This window comes from Natrix helvetica, assembly GCF_964273705.1.
Source record: "Natrix helvetica genome assembly, chromosome: 7".
Classification (NCBI taxonomy): Eukaryota; Metazoa; Chordata; class Lepidosauria; order Squamata; family Natricidae; genus Natrix; species Natrix helvetica.
Window position 1 is genome coordinate 50393878 of NC_138558.1, and position 20387 is coordinate 50414264.

General features: G+C 39.4%; 1 protein-coding gene across 2 annotated transcripts in view; it reads right to left on the reverse strand.

The window, feature by feature from the left end:
• GALNTL6 (polypeptide N-acetylgalactosaminyltransferase like 6) overlaps positions 1 to 20387 on the reverse strand; it is a 588124-nt gene that overhangs the window by 13367 nt on the left and 554370 nt on the right. For both annotated transcript variants that reach the window (XM_081959155.1, XM_081959156.1), the window contains exons 11-12: positions 19428 to 19544; positions 11961 to 12110 (exon numbers count right to left, since the gene is read on the reverse strand). In XM_081959155.1, the coding sequence (XP_081815281.1) occupies positions 11961 to 12110; positions 19428 to 19544 (267 nt within the window). The remainder of the gene's footprint in view (positions 1 to 11960; positions 12111 to 19427; positions 19545 to 20387) is intronic.

The window sequence follows — 20387 nt, forward strand, 5'->3', positions numbered from 1 at the left end:
TTAGATACTAATGAAGACTTCCATGTCATCAATTTTTCCCCCCAGCTTGAGAAAGCAAGAAAGAAATTGGCTGTGTTTCTGAACAAGAAACTTCAATTACAGTATGAAGTAGATTCTTCTCTGACATAAACGAAACTTTTGCACCCGACTTCAAAGAAATAGGGCAAGCTTGCATAATTTGAACATCCAGCATGTTTCGTTTAGCTCCCTTACAGATAGCATGTCAGCTTGGATGAGAAATCAGTTCACTATGAAAACTGATCTTCTTTGATTACAGCATAAACAGTAAACAGGCTGAATAAATGAGCACACATGAATGTCAATAGACTTCCCATCACAAAATTTTAACAAGGCTCTATTTTTCAGATAAAAATCCCAAATCAGAATTTCAGATAATTTGAACTTGAAAAAACCTGCCATCTGCTGTTTCTTTCCTTCTTGGAATATATCCCATCCCTTCACTAATTATAAATTCCACATGCCTCTTCTCCAGTGAGAATCTATACTCTCAAATTACTTATTCTGCTTTCTCCATCCAACAGAATAATATATTTTTAAAAATCATTTTGCCATAGCTTGGAAGAATCTTGTAATTTTTAACAACATGAATTCTTGAGCATTCTATTCAAAAAAATCTATCACAATATTATAATAAATGATACTGAAGATATAAGATTATAGTTGTGAGACACCTCTATTTTGATTATCATTAAGTTAGAATATTGATGCATAAAGGATTTGTACAACAGAGTCCTTTTCCAGAGCAAAAAATTTAAACCCTTATCTAACTTCTACTGGGTGATAAGAGGAAAGAAGAGAGTATACTATGTAACAACCCAGGGGAATGGACACATTTGTGCCTCATACACATACAAGAAGTATGGAGAAGAATTAAAATCATATGGTTCCTGAAGAATCTTAGCGAAGGTTGTAGAGAATGTGGTGGCACAGCAGTTCCCACGGCACCTGGAGGAAACCGATTATCTAGACCCGCGCCAGTCCGGTTTCCGACCCGGTCACAGCACGGAGACGGCCTTGGTCGCGTTGGTTGATGATCTCTGGAGGGCCAGAGATAGGGACTGTTCCTCTATCCTGGTCCTATTAGATCTATCAGCGGCTTTTGATACCATCGACCATGGTATCCTATTGCGCCGGCTGGAGGGGATGGGAGTAAGGGGCACCGTTTTACGGTGGTTCGGCTCCTACCTCTCCGACCGGATGCAATGTGTGTTGGCAAAGGAGCAGAGGTCGACCCTGAGGTCGCTCACTTGTGGGGTGCTTCAGGGGTCGGTCCTCTCGCCCCTTCTGTTCAACACATATGTGAAGCCACTGGGCGAGATCATCCGTGGTTTTGGGGTTGGATACCATCTGTACACTGATGACACTCAGCTGTACATTTCCACCCCAAACCACCCCAACGAGGCTGTCGAAATGATGTCCTGGTGTTTGGAAGCCGTTCGGGTCTGGATGGGGGACAACAGACTCAGGCTCAACCCCTCCAAGACAGAGTGGCTGTGGTTACCGGCGCCCCGGTTCAACCAGTGGACTCCATCGCTGGCCATAGGGGGCGAGCAACTGCCCCCTGTGGAATGGGCGCGCAATTTGGGCGTCCTCCTAGATGCACGGCTGTCGATGGATGACCATGTGGCAGCCGTGGCAAGGGGGGCATTCCACCAGGTTCGCCTGGTGCGCCAATTGCGCCCCCTATTGGACCGGGACGCCTTACGCACAGTCACTCATGCACTGGTGACGTCTCGTCTGGACTACTGCAATGCTCTCTACATGGGGCTCCCTTTGAGATGCACCCGAAGACTACAGCTAGTTCAGAATGCGGCCGCGCGGGTTATCATGGGGAGTACTAGGTACTCCCACATAACACCTCTCCTGCGCGAGCTGCACTGGCTGCCTGTGGTTTTTCGGGTGCGTTTCAAGGTGTTGATTACCATCTTCAAAGCGCTCCATGGCATAGGACCTAGTTACCTGCGGGATCGCATCCTACCGCATACATCCCTGCGACCAATTCGCTCTCACAGGGAGGGACTCCTCCGGGTGCCGTCCACCAAGCAATGCCAACGGGCGGCGCCTAGGAGTAGAGCCTTCTCTGTGAGGGGCCCAACCCTCTGGAATGACCTCCCCCCCGATATCAGAACTACTACCGACCTCCGCTCCTTCCGAAAAAAACTTAAGACTCACCTGTTCCAATTAGCTGGCCTGGCCCATTTATAGTCCCATTTAAACCTCCTGGCAAATATGTTACCCGGGGATAGTTTTTAGGGGTGTTTTTTAATGTATTTTTAAATTTCTAAAATTTTAAATTAACTTTAACTTTGTACAGTAAATTATTGCTACCTCCTCCAGCCACATCTATATTTATTTTATATTTATATTATGTATATTCACTGTTTTTAATATGTCTGTACACCGCCCCGAGTCCCTTCTGGGAGAGGGGCGGTCTAGAAATCAAATAAAAGTTAAAGTTAAAGTTAATCTATTAAGTTTGACAATACTTCACATTTAGGAGTAGGGCTAAACCACACCTATATTGTATAATCCCATGAGTGATTATTTAAAAGTATAAGACCACTAAATTCAATACATTTAACAGAATACTGGAGTTGGAAGGGACCTTGGAGGTCTTCTAGTCCAACCCTCTGCTCAAGGAGACCTTATACTATTTCAGACAAACTGCTTGTCCAGTTTCTTTTTAAAAGTCTCCAGTGATGGAAGATCCACAACTTCTGAAGCCATTATTGTTTCACCATTAGTAATTTTCTCCCTAGTTGTATGTTGCTTCTCTCCTTGATTAGTTTCCGTCCATTGCTTCTAGTCCTGCCTTTTGGTGCTTTGGAAAATAGGTTGACCCTCCCTTCTTTGTGGTCACCTATCAAATATTGTAACATGGCTATCTATTGCCCCTAGTCCTTCTTCTCACTAGACTAGACATACCCAATTCCTACAACTATTCTTCATATGCCTCCAGCTCCCTAATCATCATTGTCACTCTTCTCTGCACTCTTTACCAAGTCTCATATTTTTTTAATACTGCAATAACCCAAATTAAATGCAGCATTCCAAGTGTGGTCTTACCAAAGCTTTGTAAAGCGGTACTAACACTTCACATCATCTTGATATTTTCCATCTGTTAATACAGCCTAGGATGCAGTGGCTTTTTGGTGGCTGCAGCACACTTCTGGCTCATATTTAAGCAATAGTCCACTAGGACACCAAGATCCCTCTTGCAGTTATTGCTATTAAGCCACGTTTCACCTAATCTCACCGGTACATTTTGTTTTTCTTGCCTAAGTGAAAAACTTTACTTTTCTCTACATTGAATTTCATTTTGTTAGATAGGACCCAGTCTTCAATTCTCTCAAGGTATTTTTGGATCTTGAGCTTGTCTTCTGAGGTGTTGGCTATTCCTGCCAGCTTAGTGTCACTTGCAAATTGGATGACTTCCCTTTTTGTTCCTTCATCTAGAATAAGGTGACCAGATTTTAACATTGGTAAAGCAGGACACCATTGACAGGGGGGGGGGGTTCTTGATTAAAAATTTGGTCTATATCCTTGCACCCCTAACCCTTTAGGGGGAAAAAACCCAGGGGTGTTCAAACCTGACAGCTTTAAGACTTGTGGACTTCAACTCCCAGAATTCCTCCTCCAGTCATGTTGGCTCAGGAACTCTGGCATTGAAGTGTGCAAGTCTTAAAGCTGTCAAGTTACAAGAGCCTTGCACCCCAACCCTTTAGGGAAAAAAACCCCAGGGGTCTTCAAACCTGACAGCTTTAAGACTTGTGGACTTCAACTCCCAGAATTCCTCCTCCAGTCATGTTGCGGCGACATCATCTGCGTGGATCTGCTCCATCTTTGGTTTTTTTCACCAGGGTCAGGGCTGCCGCTGAAGATGCTGATGAGCCCCCACCGCCACCAGAATAACTGCTGCTGCTTCCTCCTCCTCCTCCAACAGCACCACCACATTGCTGCCCGGCGCTGCGGCTGAGGTGAAGCTGCCAAAGCTCCCGCTGGCGCCTCTGCCCATGGCAGCAGCGGTGGTGCCACCCCTCCGCTCAGAGCACCTGAGCTGGGCCCCGTGTTACCCTGCCGCCTCCTCCTCCTCTGCCATGCTTTTGAGAAGCCATGAGGTGTTATTTTCCTGTTCCCGCCCCCTGCAACTGCTGCGCGGTGTTTTCTTGCCACGTGTGCGGCCGCACACCTTACCAAAAATCAGGACTTTTTAAAAACGCCACGGGATGCAGGACAAATTATTAAAAACCAGGACTGTCCCGCCAAAAGCGGGACGTCTGGTCACCTTAATCTAGATTGTTTATGAAGCTATTGAAAAGTACTGTACCTAAAATGGAATCTTGGCATACCCTACTGCTTTCTTTCCTCCATATAGATGTAGTTCCATTGAGGATTACATGTTGAGTATGATTTTTGAGGCAGATATAAACCTATCTGGTAGCAGTGCTCTCTATCCCATATTTTTCTAGCTTGCCAAGAAATAGTTTGTGATCTAGTTTATCAAATGCTTTCCTGAAATCTGAGTATACTATGTCCACAGCATTTCACTGGTCCACTAATTTAGTCACTTTGTCAAAGAACGAAATAAGATTGGTTTGACACGATTTCTGATATGTTGCTTCTGTTATAAATTTGTTTGATTTGAGGTGTCGGCAGATCTGTTGCTCGATTATCCTTTCCAGGATTTTTCCAGGTATTGATTTCAGGCTGATTGATCTCTAATTTACTAGGTCTGTTTATTTCCCCCTTTTTGAAGATGGGAACCTGATCAGGTCTTTTTCAGTCCTCTGTAGTTCCCCAGCGTTCCAGGATCTTTGAAAGATATGGTTCAATGGTTCCAAGATCACATCTGCCAGCTCCATCAGAACTCTGTGAGGTAATCCCATCAAATCCTGGTCATTTGAACTCATCTTGACAGATGTTCTCCTACCATTTTCTAGCCTATTTTAATTTAAATTCCTGGTCTATTCTGTTTTTGGTAGGTTGGGCTATTTTGTGTGTGTGTGTGTGTGTGTGTGTGTGTGTGTGTATGTGTGTGTGTGTGTGTGTGTGTGTGAGAGAGAGAGAGAGAGAGAGAGAGAGAGAGAGAGAAGGCGGATGCAAAGAAAGAATTAAGCAGTTCTGCTTCCTTCCTGCCGCCTGTCACTTCCTTGTCATGTTCTCCCATTAGTGGATTGATCATTTCTTTGACTTTTTTATTTTTTATATGTTGAAAGAAACTTTTTAAAAAAATATTTTTGAGATTTGGTACCTGTTTTTGTTCATTCTGAACCTTAGCTTTCCTGACTTCATCTTTGCAGATTCGGGCTGTGTGCTGGGAGTCTGCCTTAGTTATGTGTTCCTCTTCCATTTTTTTATACTTATTCTTTTCATCTTTTGGTTTATCAGAGTTCGCTGTGCAACCATGCTGGTTTCTTCTTGTATTTCTTATTTTTCCTTTTTAGTGGCATTGTGCTGAACTAAGCTTTTATAATCATATTTTTCAGAATTTCACAAGCTTCTTGAGTTATTTCCCCCTTTCAAAATCAATATTTAAGCTCTCTCTAACTTTGTGGAAAACAGCTCTTTTAAAGTCTAAGACATTAGTTTAATTATGTTCTACAGCTTGTGTTTGCATTAGGTTGAATTCTAATATAATATGGTCACTCTCCCCCAAATTTCCTGCAACTTCAATCCCCCTCTGTCACATTTTCTTTGTTAGTAAGAATTAGGTCCAGGATAGCTGGCTCTCTAGTTCCCTCTTCTACCTTTTGGATGACAAATTGTCAGCTAGGTTGATCAGGAACCTGTTAGATCGCCCAGCTGATGAAGAGTTTGTCTTCCAGTTGATGTCAGGGTACTTAAAGTTACCGTGATGTGTTTCTTACATACCTATGTTAACCAATTAGCAAAAGTTTCATCTATTTTTCTGCTTGGGTGGCCTATGTAGTATAGAGCAGTGGCAATGTCATTCTTTTTTCCTTTTATATTAGCCCATGTGCATTCTAGGAGACTTTCATCCTTGCTTATGTGCTTTTCAGTAGAGATGCAATAATGTCTTACATATAATGCAATTCCACTTCTTCTTTTGTTAGATCTGTTTCTTTTGAACAGTTTATATCCTTCTATCAGTACATTCCAGTCGTGAGTTCCATACCACCAAGTTTTGTAAGGGTGAATAGGTTTGTAGTTTTAATGATTTGAAGAAGATGGATGCTAGAAAGTGGGAAATGGGAAAAGTGAGTATGGAGCATTATAATTTTACAGATCATGTCCATCCACTGTCATTCACTAAGATCTGTAAAGAAAAATGTAATCCAGGTCACTTGCTGGATGCCCATTTCCAATGAAATAAGCATAGTTTTCCAAAATTTTGTGATGGTTAAATAGTACATGTGAAGATTAAAAGATAATACACAATTTCAGTCACAAAGCCATCCATTTGGGGTTTTTAAAAAAATGTTTAAATACAGATGGCAGCTGGGACTTCTGAACTGTAAAGCATGGTGTTTATTAGATACAAGAATGAGTGTTGCAGCAATTTAGATAAATGGTAATTATAATCCTAAGGCATCAAAAAATAATACAATACAATAGCAGAGTTGGAAGGGACCTTGGAGGTCTTCTAGTCCAACCCCCTGCCTAGGCAGGAAACTCTATACCATTTCAGACAAATGGCTATCCAATATCTTCTTAAAGACTTCCAGTGTTGGGGCATTCACAACTTCTGGAGGCAAGCTGTTCCACTGATTAATTGTTCTAACTGTCAGGAAGTTTCTCCTCAGTTCTAAGTTACTTCTCTCCTTGATTAGTTTCCACCCATTGCTTCTTGTTCTACCCTCAGGTGCCTTGGAGAATAGTTTGACTGCCTCTTCTTTGTGGCAACCCCTGAGATATTGGAACACTGCTATCATGTCTCCCCTAGTCCTTCTTTCTATTAAACTAGACATACCCAGTACCTGCAACCGTTCTTCATATGTTTTAGTCTCCAGTCCCCTAATCATCTTTATTGCTCTTCTCTGCACTCTTTCTAGAGTCTCCACATCTTTTCTACATCGTGGCGACCAAAATGATGATCTATAGGAGGGGTGTGAGGGGCGGCCCCAGTCAGTTACACCAAATGAGTGGCATCAAGCTGGCCACTCTCACCCAGTTGGCCTGCCCACCCAGTTGGCCACACCCATCCAGTTGGCCATGCCTGCCTGGCCCCCCGAGGTCAACCACGGCTCTGATGAGGCTCTCAATGAAATTGAGTTTGACATCCCAGACCTATATAGTAAATTCATATATATTCCTCATGTCTGTAACATAGAATAAGAATATTTTCAGAGCTGCCTACACAGACAATTGTAATTTTTCATCTTATACATTACTGAAACAGAATTGAAATTGAAATTGAAACTGAAATAAAGAAATAAATGTAGGATAAAAATCAAATAAACATATGAACCAATATATTCCTCATGCAGGATGAGTATAAAACCACAACCAGCTGTTAATTATGGAAATATGGAATTTGAAAAATGAATTTATGCCAGATTTCAAGGAAGATAAATAGTACTTATGCTTATTCTGTGAGAAAAAATTGCTTTCATTAGTAAAGTTACTTTACTGAGTATCACCAACACAGGTAATCTCAATTCAAAAGAATCACAATCTACCACTAAACAAAAAAACCCACCTTAACAATAATTCTTAAAATCAAATTATTGACAGGCCTGAAGGAAGTCAAATGCTAATCCAGGCTTCATCCTGATGGCCAGAGAAATATTTTATTCAAAACCTATTCAAACATAAGTCTCCGTTAAAGCTAACTTCAAACTAAATGTAACATTAGATTTCAGTGAAGCAGTCCAGAACTCTAAAATTACTTATTTTTATTTGACTTAAAACTAAAGCATGCAACCTTCAAATAGAAAAACTATAAGACTATAACTAAATTTAAAATTATTACATTGACTATCCAGAGGAAGAGTATGCCTATTCCTAACTAAATGCCGATAGCATTTTTAATGCAAAGGATGGAATGTTTATTATACCAGAAACCTAAAAGTAACAATAATCCTTATTCCAAAGCCTCTCCCTAAAGCTAATCCTGATTCCATGCAGCTCAATAAGTGTAATCCTAACTCCAACATCTTATTATGCAACAGAGCAAGCAAATCATATATAAAGAAACTCTAATACTACTTCAAGATATGAAATTTCTTCTAACGTTATGATAAAATTAACCATAGAACTAATAAACCTAACCTTAATTTTGCTGTAATTACAAAATATTTTTTTATAAAAAGTTTTTATTGGTTTTAAAACATTTATAGGGAAAAGGTAATAGGGTACATAGAAAATTTTAGTAGCTCCCATGTTAGCAGTAGAAATCCCCCCAAATCTCACACTTCTACAATTTTAGAAATAACATGTAAAGGGTAGCATAAACAGAATTCTTACTTTATATCAACAATGTGTCCAATCATCTCTTTCTTTGTCACTTTCTAGTATATCAACAATTACAATAGTATTTCAGATATATTTATTTTTGTGACCTGAACCTTTTCGATATTGCTCCCTCTTCCCTGCCCCCAGGTGGAGCCATGCCCCCCTCCCTTCTCCATATCTTGTACGTTGCTGCCTTTCCCCCCACCTCTGCTATCTTCGTCCTCTGGGAGGGAAAGATGTTTTTTTAATAAAGGCATCTGCCTCTTCCACTGTCTTAATTCTAACTCGGCTTCCCTCCCAGAAAATCAACATTCCTTCTGGCAATAACCATCTGAACCAAATTCCTCTATTGTATAATTTCTTTGATAAGGAAGAGTACTTCCTCCTTTTTTCCCCTAATCTTAAAGGCGGGAAATAAATAATTAAATAAATAAATAAATAAATAAATAAATAAATAAATAAATAAATAAAGCAGGCAAGCAGGCAAGCAGGCAAGCAGGCAAGCAGGCAAGCAATCAATCAATCAAGCAGGCAAGCAGGCAATCAATCAATCAAGCAAGCAAGCAAGCATCTACTGTAAAACCACCCTTAATTAACAATACAATTCAAAGAAGCCTAAGCCCAAGTTCATCCTCTAGCTAATGTAACTTTTTACTTGAAATAGTTCACACCTGCCACTGGCCAAAAACATTTATAGTAAAGCTACTTCTAAACTCAATTGAACAACAGATTTGAAAGAAACCTAAGGTTATGCATCACTTCATCCTCACTGCCACGGAATTTTCAAAAAAAAGTTGCAGAGAAGGCAGTCAATATCAGGGCAAAGTGGTGAGGACAAGTGGTAGCTCCACAAAATCCTGCTAAATTCTTCCACCCAGGAGGCTCTATGGGGCCAAAAGTCACCCTATGTGGGTGACGAAGACAGGGGATGCTTCGGTGGTCACGAGGAGAGTGCAGTCTCCTTGTTTGACCCAAAGAAAGCCCCTTTAACCAGCGGAAGAGAAGATGGTCATTATGGCTGAACTGGAGCCGTGACAGCTGAAATGGAAGAGAAGAAAGGAAAGGTCCTGTAACAGTGTGCTTGGTCTGGGTAAAAACTTTCTAACTTTTGCCACCCTCTTTGGAAAGTGGGACTCAATTGAGGTGGATAGCAGTGACTAAGACTTGGAGCTATTGTCAGATTTGGAGAAAGAAAATAAATTGCAGACAGAAGCAACCTTAAAGATAAAGGATAGACTGGATTGACTAGTTTTTAGAAATTTAATTCATTTCAAAATATTGGATTATACTTCTATTGCCAGCTTGATTTAAAGGACTTTGGAAAATTATTGGAAAATATTTGTTGATATATTTTATTCACAGCAAAAGCAGAGAAAAAGAGTAACAGTGATACCTACTGGCCAGAGAAGACATCATAGAGCTGAAAAAAGTGGAAGAAGGAGTGAAAGTTGGTTAGACTACAAATTAGCTGGAATACACTAAACACCACCTTCAAATTGATTATATTTGGTGTTTGGAGACATACTGTGAAAACATTTAACTCTTAGAACCTTGAAGACTACAAATATGCTGGACAGTGTGAGAGTGGGAAACAGCCTGGATTTGTTTTGAAACTAAGTGGAGGTTGCTTCACTATTTAATGGAGTGATTTGGTGAACTGATCTAATATTGGCTTTCTTAGTGTGATGAATAATTGGGGCATTGGGATCTTGATAGATTACTGAGTAACTTTTTAATTGACTAAAATAAGGAAAAAATGTTACAACAGGGGGAGATAAGTATATTACTAAAAGAAATATTATTGATGCTTCAAGGTACGCAGGAAATGATGACAAGAAATCATACGGAGATAAAGGAATTGATACATGACATAGTTGTGAGAACAGAAAATTATGAGCAAATGACACTGAATAATGAATATGAAATCCAGGAAGTAGAGAAGAAAATAGAAAGAACAGAGGAAAGGACAGGGAAGGAAAAACGACAAATGATGCAAAAAGAAAAATAGATAGTAAAAACTGATGAGATCGAAAAGGAAAATTACACTTTAAGAGATCAAAAAATGTTAGAGGATACATGGAAAGACACCCCCAAAGTGAGGAAAGAATAATTGAAAGGTCTAATGAAGGCTCAACAGATTGAAGAAGATACTCAGATTAAACAAGAATGATATAAGAAATATCTTCTTATAAGATCCAAAGGGTGGAGTTTGGAGATGTGCCAAGAAGTCAATAAGAAATGAGATACGTAAATGTGTAAGAGATGAGGGATAGATGTAGAATACTGTTTAATGTAGGAGTTGTTCGATTAAAAATTAGTATAGAGGTAGAAACTAGAAATGGGGAAAATGTTACTTTTTAACTTGGGAACTATTTTATTAATGGTTAGAAAATAGAAGAAGTTAGAAACTTAAAATCAAGGAGGATATGTAAGCAAAGATGAAGTAATTGTAATTAAATACTGAATATTGAATAATTAGGATAAGTAATAGACTTGGAGGACAATGGTTGTAAATGTGATGTTTACATGATGTTTATAATGTCTATTATTATTTGGTGATAGACAAAACTGAACAGAGAATTTAATTAAACAATGGAAAATGTTTAAACAAGGATAAGCGAAGACCATGGCGAATAGATTTTGAGAATAAGTCATAATTATTGTGTGTATAAGATTTTTTATGTGTATTTAAAAGAGATTGTACTCAGACAGTACATTGCTAATGTGAATATGGAAATGTTATATATAACAAAGAAAATTGCATAATAAAATATATATATAAAAAGAAAAGACAGTTGCCACTATAATATTGTATAAACCTAAGACTTTTCCTAATGATACAAAATCATATTTAAGTTAACATACTACATTTTCTATAAACACCAGGGAAATCTAACCTTAACCCCATCTTTATCCCACTGCCAAAAGGGATTTTTAAAATCCTAAATATTATTGCCAAAACCATGCCCACGTAAGCCGAAGTGTAACTTTCAGTAAACATGAAAGTTCACCATAAAGCTAATCATTCTAATTGGTTAGAACACAATATTGCAGGCTAACTATGCCTACTGCCGGGAGTTCAATCCTAACCATCTCAAGGTTGACTCAGCCTTCTATCCTTCTGAGATTGGTAAAATGAGGTTCAAGATTGTTGAGGTTAATATGCTGATTCTGTAAACTATTTAGACAAGGGTGTAAAGCACTATGAAGTGGTATACAAGTCTACATGTTATTGCTCTTATTGGAAATATTATAAAGTATGTAACCCACACATTAAATTTATTCATATATTTTGGTAAATTGTGTAAGTGTGTATTTGGGATTTGATTTCACATAGTTGGATCTAATGTATTTTGTCCAATTATTTCCACACTATTGCTCTTTGTACACCAAATAGCAATTTTTAAATAAACTCTTAAAAATTCAAAAATTTCAGTATTGATTTTGCTAACTTGGACTTTGGAACCTCTACATAATTATCTGGATCACTCCATGCCTTTAAACTATCACAAAGCAAGACCAACCTTCTTATAGCTCCAATGCTGGTTGCCTTTCATACCATGACAGTCATAAAGTGTGACAGGACTACTGTGTGAAATTGCATCGAAGCAGAATTTTCGGGTGTGAAGAGGTTCTCCTGGACGGATGTCTTCTCTCCAACCAAAGGTGAACAGCTAAGAAAAACAGTGACGGAAAACAGTGATTGAATGTGACTTTTGAAAGAAACACGTGGCAGTAGGATGTCATTCCAGTCAGATTTGAATCTATTTTTGTGCACCTGAACTAATCATTAAGATGAAGTAGTTTAGCATTGTTGTAATAACATGTCTATAAACTGCTAAAAATAAAGGTTAGATTTAGTTAAAAGATCAGATTAATTTAAAGGAAAAAAATATTTTAAGTATAAAAAAATTCACAATGTACCCAAAGGAAATACATACTTCATGAGCCGAGAAATGACCACATTTCTATGGAACTAATACTAATATTTACAGGAAAATGGATGGTATGAAGAAAGCCACAGAATAGTGAAGCTATGAGAAGACAATCATTGACAAGAATAACTGAAAGTTCATTGAGAATAAGGTAGAAAATATATGTCTAGGCTATACGTTTTCTTCAATGTTCACATCACTGTGTAGTTTACTATGAAATAAAATTAGCAGCCAAGGACACAGATTTTGTTTAAATTGTCTTACAGTATTTCCTCTTGAAGTGATACACTGAAGCATCACATTAGATTACTATTTGAAGTTAAGACATGCAAAATTCAGCAAACATTAGGAAATAGTTTAAGAATCTGAACAAGTCAATATTTTTTAAAACTTTTCACAGATAAGCATTTCCAAACATTAATTTTCTCTACATTTTGAGTTGCGAACAACACTTGATACCACTTTGCAAAATAGTTCAAATGCAATACAAATTTCCAAAACCTTCAACATTACCACTGTTAGGTAATGTAAATATTCTTTTCTTCATTTGAGATAGATATGGAATTTAAATTTCAGAAAAAATATCTTTTGCTTGTGGGTATAATTTTTCCCACTGAAAAGGAAGCTTATTTTGTCTGCACCTTCCCTGTTCTTACTGTTTAATTCAAACAATGTAAGGGAAAAGTCCAGGGCTGGGCTGCTGCCCGAACTTGTGCAAACCTCTAACTAAGAATCTGTCCAGTTCAGAGAACCTGCAAATCCCACCCCTGGATGGCCCCGCCCACCCTGCCCCTCCCTCCCAGGAGACTCCATGCAGCCTGTTTGGGATGCCAGGTAAGTACAGGGCTGCGCGGATGCTCAGGGAGGGCAAAAAATGGGCCTCCTAGAAGTTCCGGAAAAAAGCCTGTTTCCGGCCCCCGGAGGGACATTTTCATCCTCCCAGAGACTTAAGGAAAGCCATCGGAGTCTGGGGAGGGAGAAAATGCCCCCCTCCCAGCCATGGTGCAGGAGGCTGACTAGGCCACGCCCACCATGGCCACGCCCACCCAGTAACCCGTTGCTAAAATTTTTGAAGCCCACCCCTGGAAAAGTCCTTGAAAACAATTTTATTGGGGTACCATTGACAAGATTTACTTTACATTCAGGATTTTCTGGGACAGACTATGTAGTCCTGCAAAACTGATTGGACACCATGGTGAGCAGAAGGTGTTTGAGATTTCTGACTGAATTTGTTAATAATTTCACAAATAATTTTTTTTGCAACTGCTCCTATAGTGTCCTAACTAGATCTCAAACCACCAAGCAAATGTACCGAAATACATGTGGCCAAATTTATGAACTATGTGTGTGTAATAGTAAAAATGTTATTGCTTTTCTTTTCATAAACAAAGAACGAAGGCCTGTCAATTAATTACCTGCACTACCCAGACAGATCCGATGCACAACCTGGGGTGATGATTGGGTCTCCTAGACTCCCAACTCCTGCTTGAAGAACAAGTGGCCAGTAATGGTTAGGAGAGACTTTGCACAACTTTGTGTTGTGAGCCAACTGCATCCTTTCCTGGATCATGAAGCCCTGCGCTCAGTTATTCATAATCTGGTCATCTCACATTTGGACCACTGCAACGGACTCTGTACATGTATCTACACTTCAAGAGCATTCAAAAGCTAGAACTGGCACAGAATGCAATAGTGGACAATTCTAGAAGCCTTTCGGGTGGCCCATGTAGCAGCATAGTTGCACAAACTGTACTCATTGCCCATTTGCTTCTGGGTTTAATTCATGGTATTGACACTTTTAAAGTCCTTTATGGCATGGTCCAGGCTACCTGAGGAAATATCTTGCCCCAATAGGATTGGCTTGTTCCACTTGCGTTGCTATGGATCTACTGGAATCCAAGGAAATTTGGCTGGTAAGTTGAAGAGAAGAAACTTTTCTGCCATGTCCCCCACTTTTTGCAATATTATGCCTCTTGAGGTGAGATCTGCCTCTACCCCCTTAACCTTCTGGAAGGCCTGAAAACCTGGCCGGGTCTCTTATGGGAGCATCCCACATTGGAGGAGATAAGTAGATTAGGAGAAGATTCCATCTCCACCCCATTTACATATTGGTCCCCTTTTATTTAATTTTTTGTTAACTTTGAATGTTTTAATTTTAATGCTTAACATTTTCACTGTTTCTAATATGCCTGAAAAAGAATGTGTTTTATGAAGTTTTACTATGTCACCTACAATTATCTTGATTCAGAAGGTGCTGCATTCAACCTTTTCCTTTCAATTAAACAATACAATACAATACAATGCAATGCAATGCAATGCAATGCAATGCAATGCAATGCAATGCAATGCAATGCAATACAATACAATACAATAGAAGAGTTGGAAGGGACCTTGGAGGCCTTCTAGTCCAACCCCCTGCCTAGGCAGGAATCCCTATACCGTTTCAGACAAATTGATTTAATTGTCTCTTTTGCCATTTATTTTGCCAAAAAGAATTATACCCACTTCCGTAGCTATTGAGTCCATTGCAGCTGATAAGAACTTTTCATGTGATAGTCTGAGTGATCCACAGGATTTTAATGGGGCAAGTGTAAACTATTAAATCAGATAGTTTGACCAGATGCTTCACATACCTCACAGGATTTTTTAAAAAAATGAGCCTAAAGCCTCGGTGCTTAAAAAAATCCTCATCAAACTAGACCCATTACTTTCCAGACTAATTTTAGACTAATACTCATTATGGTTGTCAACTTTCAGTACAAGATTATGTATTATGTATTCAGTACAGGATTTTTCAGGCTATCATTTATAATTCAGAGATAGTATTTGGCCACTGCAGTGTTTTGAATAGTGTTTCTGTTGATGGGATATTACATTGTTGTAATTCTAGAGTTGCAAAATGCAATTCTTAGCTGATCTGTAGTAGAACTATTAACACAAGCAATGTTTGCTGTTTGGCAATATGTTTTAATTCCGCCCAATCTTCATTATGTCACTAAAATAGATACATTACAAAGGTGAGTATTTTTCCTTCTGGCAAAGTATTGCTCTATTGTAAAAGTGAAAAATAAGTTGAACTGATTCTTTAATTTTTGCAAATGCTGTGGCTATTTTCTCTTCTTCCCACACTGGCATTTAAGAAGTCAATTTGTCATTCTATAGCAAGGAAAACAACATCGTGTAATCCTGTATAGAATCTTTCAGTTCCTGTTCAGTTCTTGCATGATTTATTTAGCTCTAAAGATAAAATAAAGCTGCTATGAGCTGGCAGCTTTCCTGCCTGAGAAGAACAAAAGCCAAAGCAGGTTTCATTGACAATACAAGACTGAAACAATGATAACTGCCATCAAAGGAATTTCTGGTGCTGCCACAGAGCTGAAGAATGGCATGCATGCTCAAAACAGACTGAGACTTTATATGCCAGGGTGCAATATGTATCTAAATGGCTAGCTTCCAGCAGCTAAAACAGGAGTGTAACCTAGAGCCACCCACAACTTTTTTTAATGATGATCATAAACTGTCAGCAGTTTTCTTTTATGAAGAGACAAACAATTCACAAATCTGACGCATGTGTTATAACACAATATTGACACTGCTTCTAATTACCACTTGAATATGGAAATAGGAAATACTGGTGGTAGATTGTGGTAGATTCAGAACAGTGGTGGGATACGACCGGTACTCCCCGGTACGGGCATACTGGTGCCTGCTGGGAGCACCAGGAACCATTCCGGTATGGTGCTCTGGAGGGCCCACCTGCCTGCCCGCTCTCCTTACCGCTATCTGAGCCGATCGGGGCATTTGCTCACGCCATGGGGCATACAGAGCTTGCACTCTGGCGAGTAGCCGGAGTGTCGCGGGTGGTGGGTATGCATGTGCGTGGTGCGCACATGCTCTGCACGCACATGTGGTGGCGCACGGCCCCATTGCACCATACCGGTTGCAACGAGATCCAGAGCCCACCACTGATTCAGACGTCCTGATTTAGTGCCTGGAGGCTGTCAGGGCATGGATGGAAAAACACACTAGAATTAACTCCAGCAAGATGGAATGCATTTAAATCAGGAACATGCTACTTCCAGGACAAAGCCACTTCGATTAACAAGCTATTTTGCTCCAGGGAAGATAGACGGCCACTTGAATTCTGGGCTCACAGTTCTTGCTGCAAAAGCAGGAGATCAAGTGCATCTGTCTAGTTTTAGTTCGTTACACCAATTGCACTACTGACTGGAATTGGATGCACTAAGGATGATCACTTATGCCCTGATTATCTTACAACTGGATTACTACTATTATTTCTACATAAGGCTCCCTTGAAAGTCATTTGTAAAATTCAGTGGATTAAAAATAATAATGGCCTATGTACATACTATGAAGAGTTAGTACTGCCATGTAATACATATGCCCTGGTTGCTATTGTGCTTCCAGTGTAATTCAGGCTGTTAATAAACATCTATAAAGCCCTACATAATTAAGGGCCTGTGTACTGTATTTATGAGACTGCCTTTCCCAGTAAGATTTTTCCCACCCAGTTCAGACAAGGGGCAGCTGCTGAAAGCCCACACATGAGATATAATGGGAGGATGTTTGACAATGGCTCTTATTTGTGTGGGCCCCAATCTTATGGAACAAGCAGGAGGCAAGGTAGCTGCTCCGCTTGGGGCCTATCATGAGAAATTGGTTCTTTTGGAAGACCTTTCAAAACTGATGGTGTAGCATTGTTAAAACAAGAATAACGTTGATGTTTTGTGTTGATATTATTATATAATTGAGCTGTTTATTTCTACATACCGTAACTGCCAAGAGCGCTTTGAATTCAGGTAGTCGATACACCTTATAAACAAAGTTATGTCTTTAATCTAGATCTCTTTGACCTTTTGAACCACGACAGACTTGTTATATTTATTATGCATTACTTTAAATCAAGAATAGTAAAGTAATACTGTTTTTCACTGCCTTTGGAACAACCTTATATTGTATCTAGCTGCAGAAGCCCTTGGCTGAAAAATAAAGAAATCCATATGCTTGAATAATCATTTATTTTTCAAATGATTTTATTCACCTCATCATTTTTTTCTCACTTTAACTTTTGATAAGCTTTCTATCTGAGTGCTTTTGGACTCTCAATATCTCTAAAAAAACCTTAGAGGATTATTATTTTTCTTTCCTGCCTTGGTTCAACCTGAAACTCTCTTTGTCTAGCACTGCTCTCTGCTGATGTTTTGGGGAACTACAGATTTTGAATTAAAAATGTAGGCCTATTAGGGGAAAAAAAAGTTACTGGTATGGGGATATCTATTTTTAGGATCCATTTATTTAAAAGATTTATTATAGCCATAGACCAGAACAAATTAAAAACACTCAGTAAATATACAATTAGAAATTCTAGAACAAAACAATAAATAACAGATAAAATCCAAGACATGTGGTCTACCTAACTAATATTACAATCCATAAACTGTGAGGCCCACAGTCACTTTAATACTAAAAGGGAAAGGAATAAGCAGTGCAAAGGTTTGCCGCATTTGTTGTATAAAATAGCTATGGTGGATTAGACACATGTTTCCAACAAATCCCCATTAAGTCAGTGATTTCTTGAGCTTTCATCTATATATTGAGTAAATCAAAATCAATGTGCAGGAAAAGTAAATAAAAAAAGGTGAGGAATTGAGCTAATATACACCACATTCCCAATCTATCTCCCAATCAGCAGCCTATGACAGCTACTGACTAAAAGATTGACTGGTTCAATAAATCAATCAGAAAAGAGCTGGAAGGGATCTTGGAGGTCTTCTACTCCAACCCTCTGCCCAAGCAGGAAACCCTATAACATTTCAGAGAAATGGTTGTCCAATCTCTTAAAAAACATCCAGTGTTGGAGCTCCCACAACTTCTCTGTGATGGGCTCAACCCTCTGGAATGACCTCCCCCCTGATATTAGAACTACTACCGACTTCCGCTCCTTCCGACAAAAACTTAAGACTCACCTGTTTCAATTAGCTGGCCTGGCCCACTTATAGTTCTACTCTTATCTCCTGGCGGATATTTTTATTTGGGATAGTTTTTAGGGTTAATGTTTTTAAATTTTTAAAATTTTAATCTAACTTAAACTAAATCTGTACAGTGAACTATTGCTACCTCCTCCAGTCCCATATTTATCTTATATTTATACTATGTATATTTATTGTTCAATTGTTTTAATATGATTGTACACCGCCCCGAGTCTCTTCTGAGAGAGGGGCGGTCTAGAAATTGAATAAAGTTAAGTTAAAGTTAAGTGGAGGCAATTTGTTCCACTGGTTAATTGTTCTCACTAGGTAGGTTGTCTCTTTGATCTATTGCTGCTTGTCCTGCCTTCAGGTGCTTTGGAGAGTAGCTTGACTCCCTCTTCTTTGTGGCATCCCTTAGATATTGGAACACTGCTATCACTACTAGTTCCTCTTTTCATTAAACTAGACATACCTAATTCCAGCAATTGTTCTTTATATGTTTTAACCTCCAGTCCCCTAATCATCTTTGTTGCACTTCCTATACTTTTTCTAGAGTCTCAACATCTTTTTTTTTTTTACATTGCGGAGATCAAAACTGGATGTAGCATTCCAAGTGTGGTCTCACCAAGGCATTACAAAGTAGTATTAACACTTCATATGATGTTGATTCTATCCCTCTGTTAATGCAGCATACAACTGCTTTGGCTTAGAGAAGAGAGGCTTATTTTATTTTCCAAAGACCTGAGGGCAGGGCAACAAACAATGAGTGGAAGGTCATTAAAGATATATCCAACCTGGAACGAAGGAGAAATTTCCTGACAGTAGGAATGTTTAATCAATGGAACAGCTTGCTTCCCAGAATTGTGGATGCTCTATTGCTGGAGTTTTTCAAGAAAAGATTGGACGGCCAATTGTCAAAGATGGAATAAAGTCTCCTGTCTTGGGCAAAAGCTTAAAACTAGCATACTTCCAAAGTTCCTTTCAAGCCCAATAATTCTACGAGCTAGTATGATCAATATACAAAAAAATAAAACATCCCTATAATATACTTGCTGTCTCAACATACCTGCTCATGTGACCATGTCCGTTCAGAACCATCCTTCACACATATATCTAGTCTGAGTTCAGTGCCTGTTCCACCATGCTTACTGTCCATACAGAGATTAGCTGCCACATTTCGAATCTGTAAAATTAACAAATCTCCTTTAAGCATCACAACACAGCTTGGAAAATACTGATTTGTCTGGAAAGAAAGAGAACAAACTTTTGGTTTATTTGCCAATTCAATTCAGTACAATATTGATAAGAAGTTTTACTTTTGGCTAAAAATCAGCTGCATTTTGCATAGTTTTAGCCTATAAGAATGTAAGGTGATTTATGAGAAAGATATATGTTAAGTGAACGTGGAGGAGTAAAGGAGGAGCATCTGGAGCAGGGGTGTCAAACTCAAGGCCTGTGGGCCAGATCTGGCCCACAGGATGTTTAAATCCAGCCCTTGGGGCTGGCCTGGAAATATCAAAGGAACGGCCCATGGTGTCTCTGCCAACCAAAATGGGCCACATATCTTCAGTTTGACATCCCTTCTCCAGATGCTCCTCCTTTACAAAAGTGGCCTGTTTTTGTCTCCCTAGCTTCCTGCAGCACTCTGCTGGCCAAAAATGGGCTACACAGGGGTCTTGCGAGGCCTCCATGCACCCTGTTTTCTGGCTCCCCGGCCTCCAGCAGCATTCTGTCAGCCAAAAATGGGTCACTCAAGGCCCTCACACGGCCTGTTTTTGGCTAGGAGATTACTACTGGAGGTTGGGGAGGGGCCCCCATGCCCCATTTTGGCTGGCAGGGTGCTGCAGGAGGCGTCCGCCCCATCCCTCCCCCTCATCAAGATGCCAAGCCATTCTGAGTGGCGGGGAGGAAGTCTGCTCAAAAAGGAAGTCGTGTACTTTGCCATACATTTGGGTTGTATCTGCTTAGTTTTCAAAGGTTTTGCACAAGAGATATGCAGTAAAGCCTTGCACTTGGTGTATCCCAA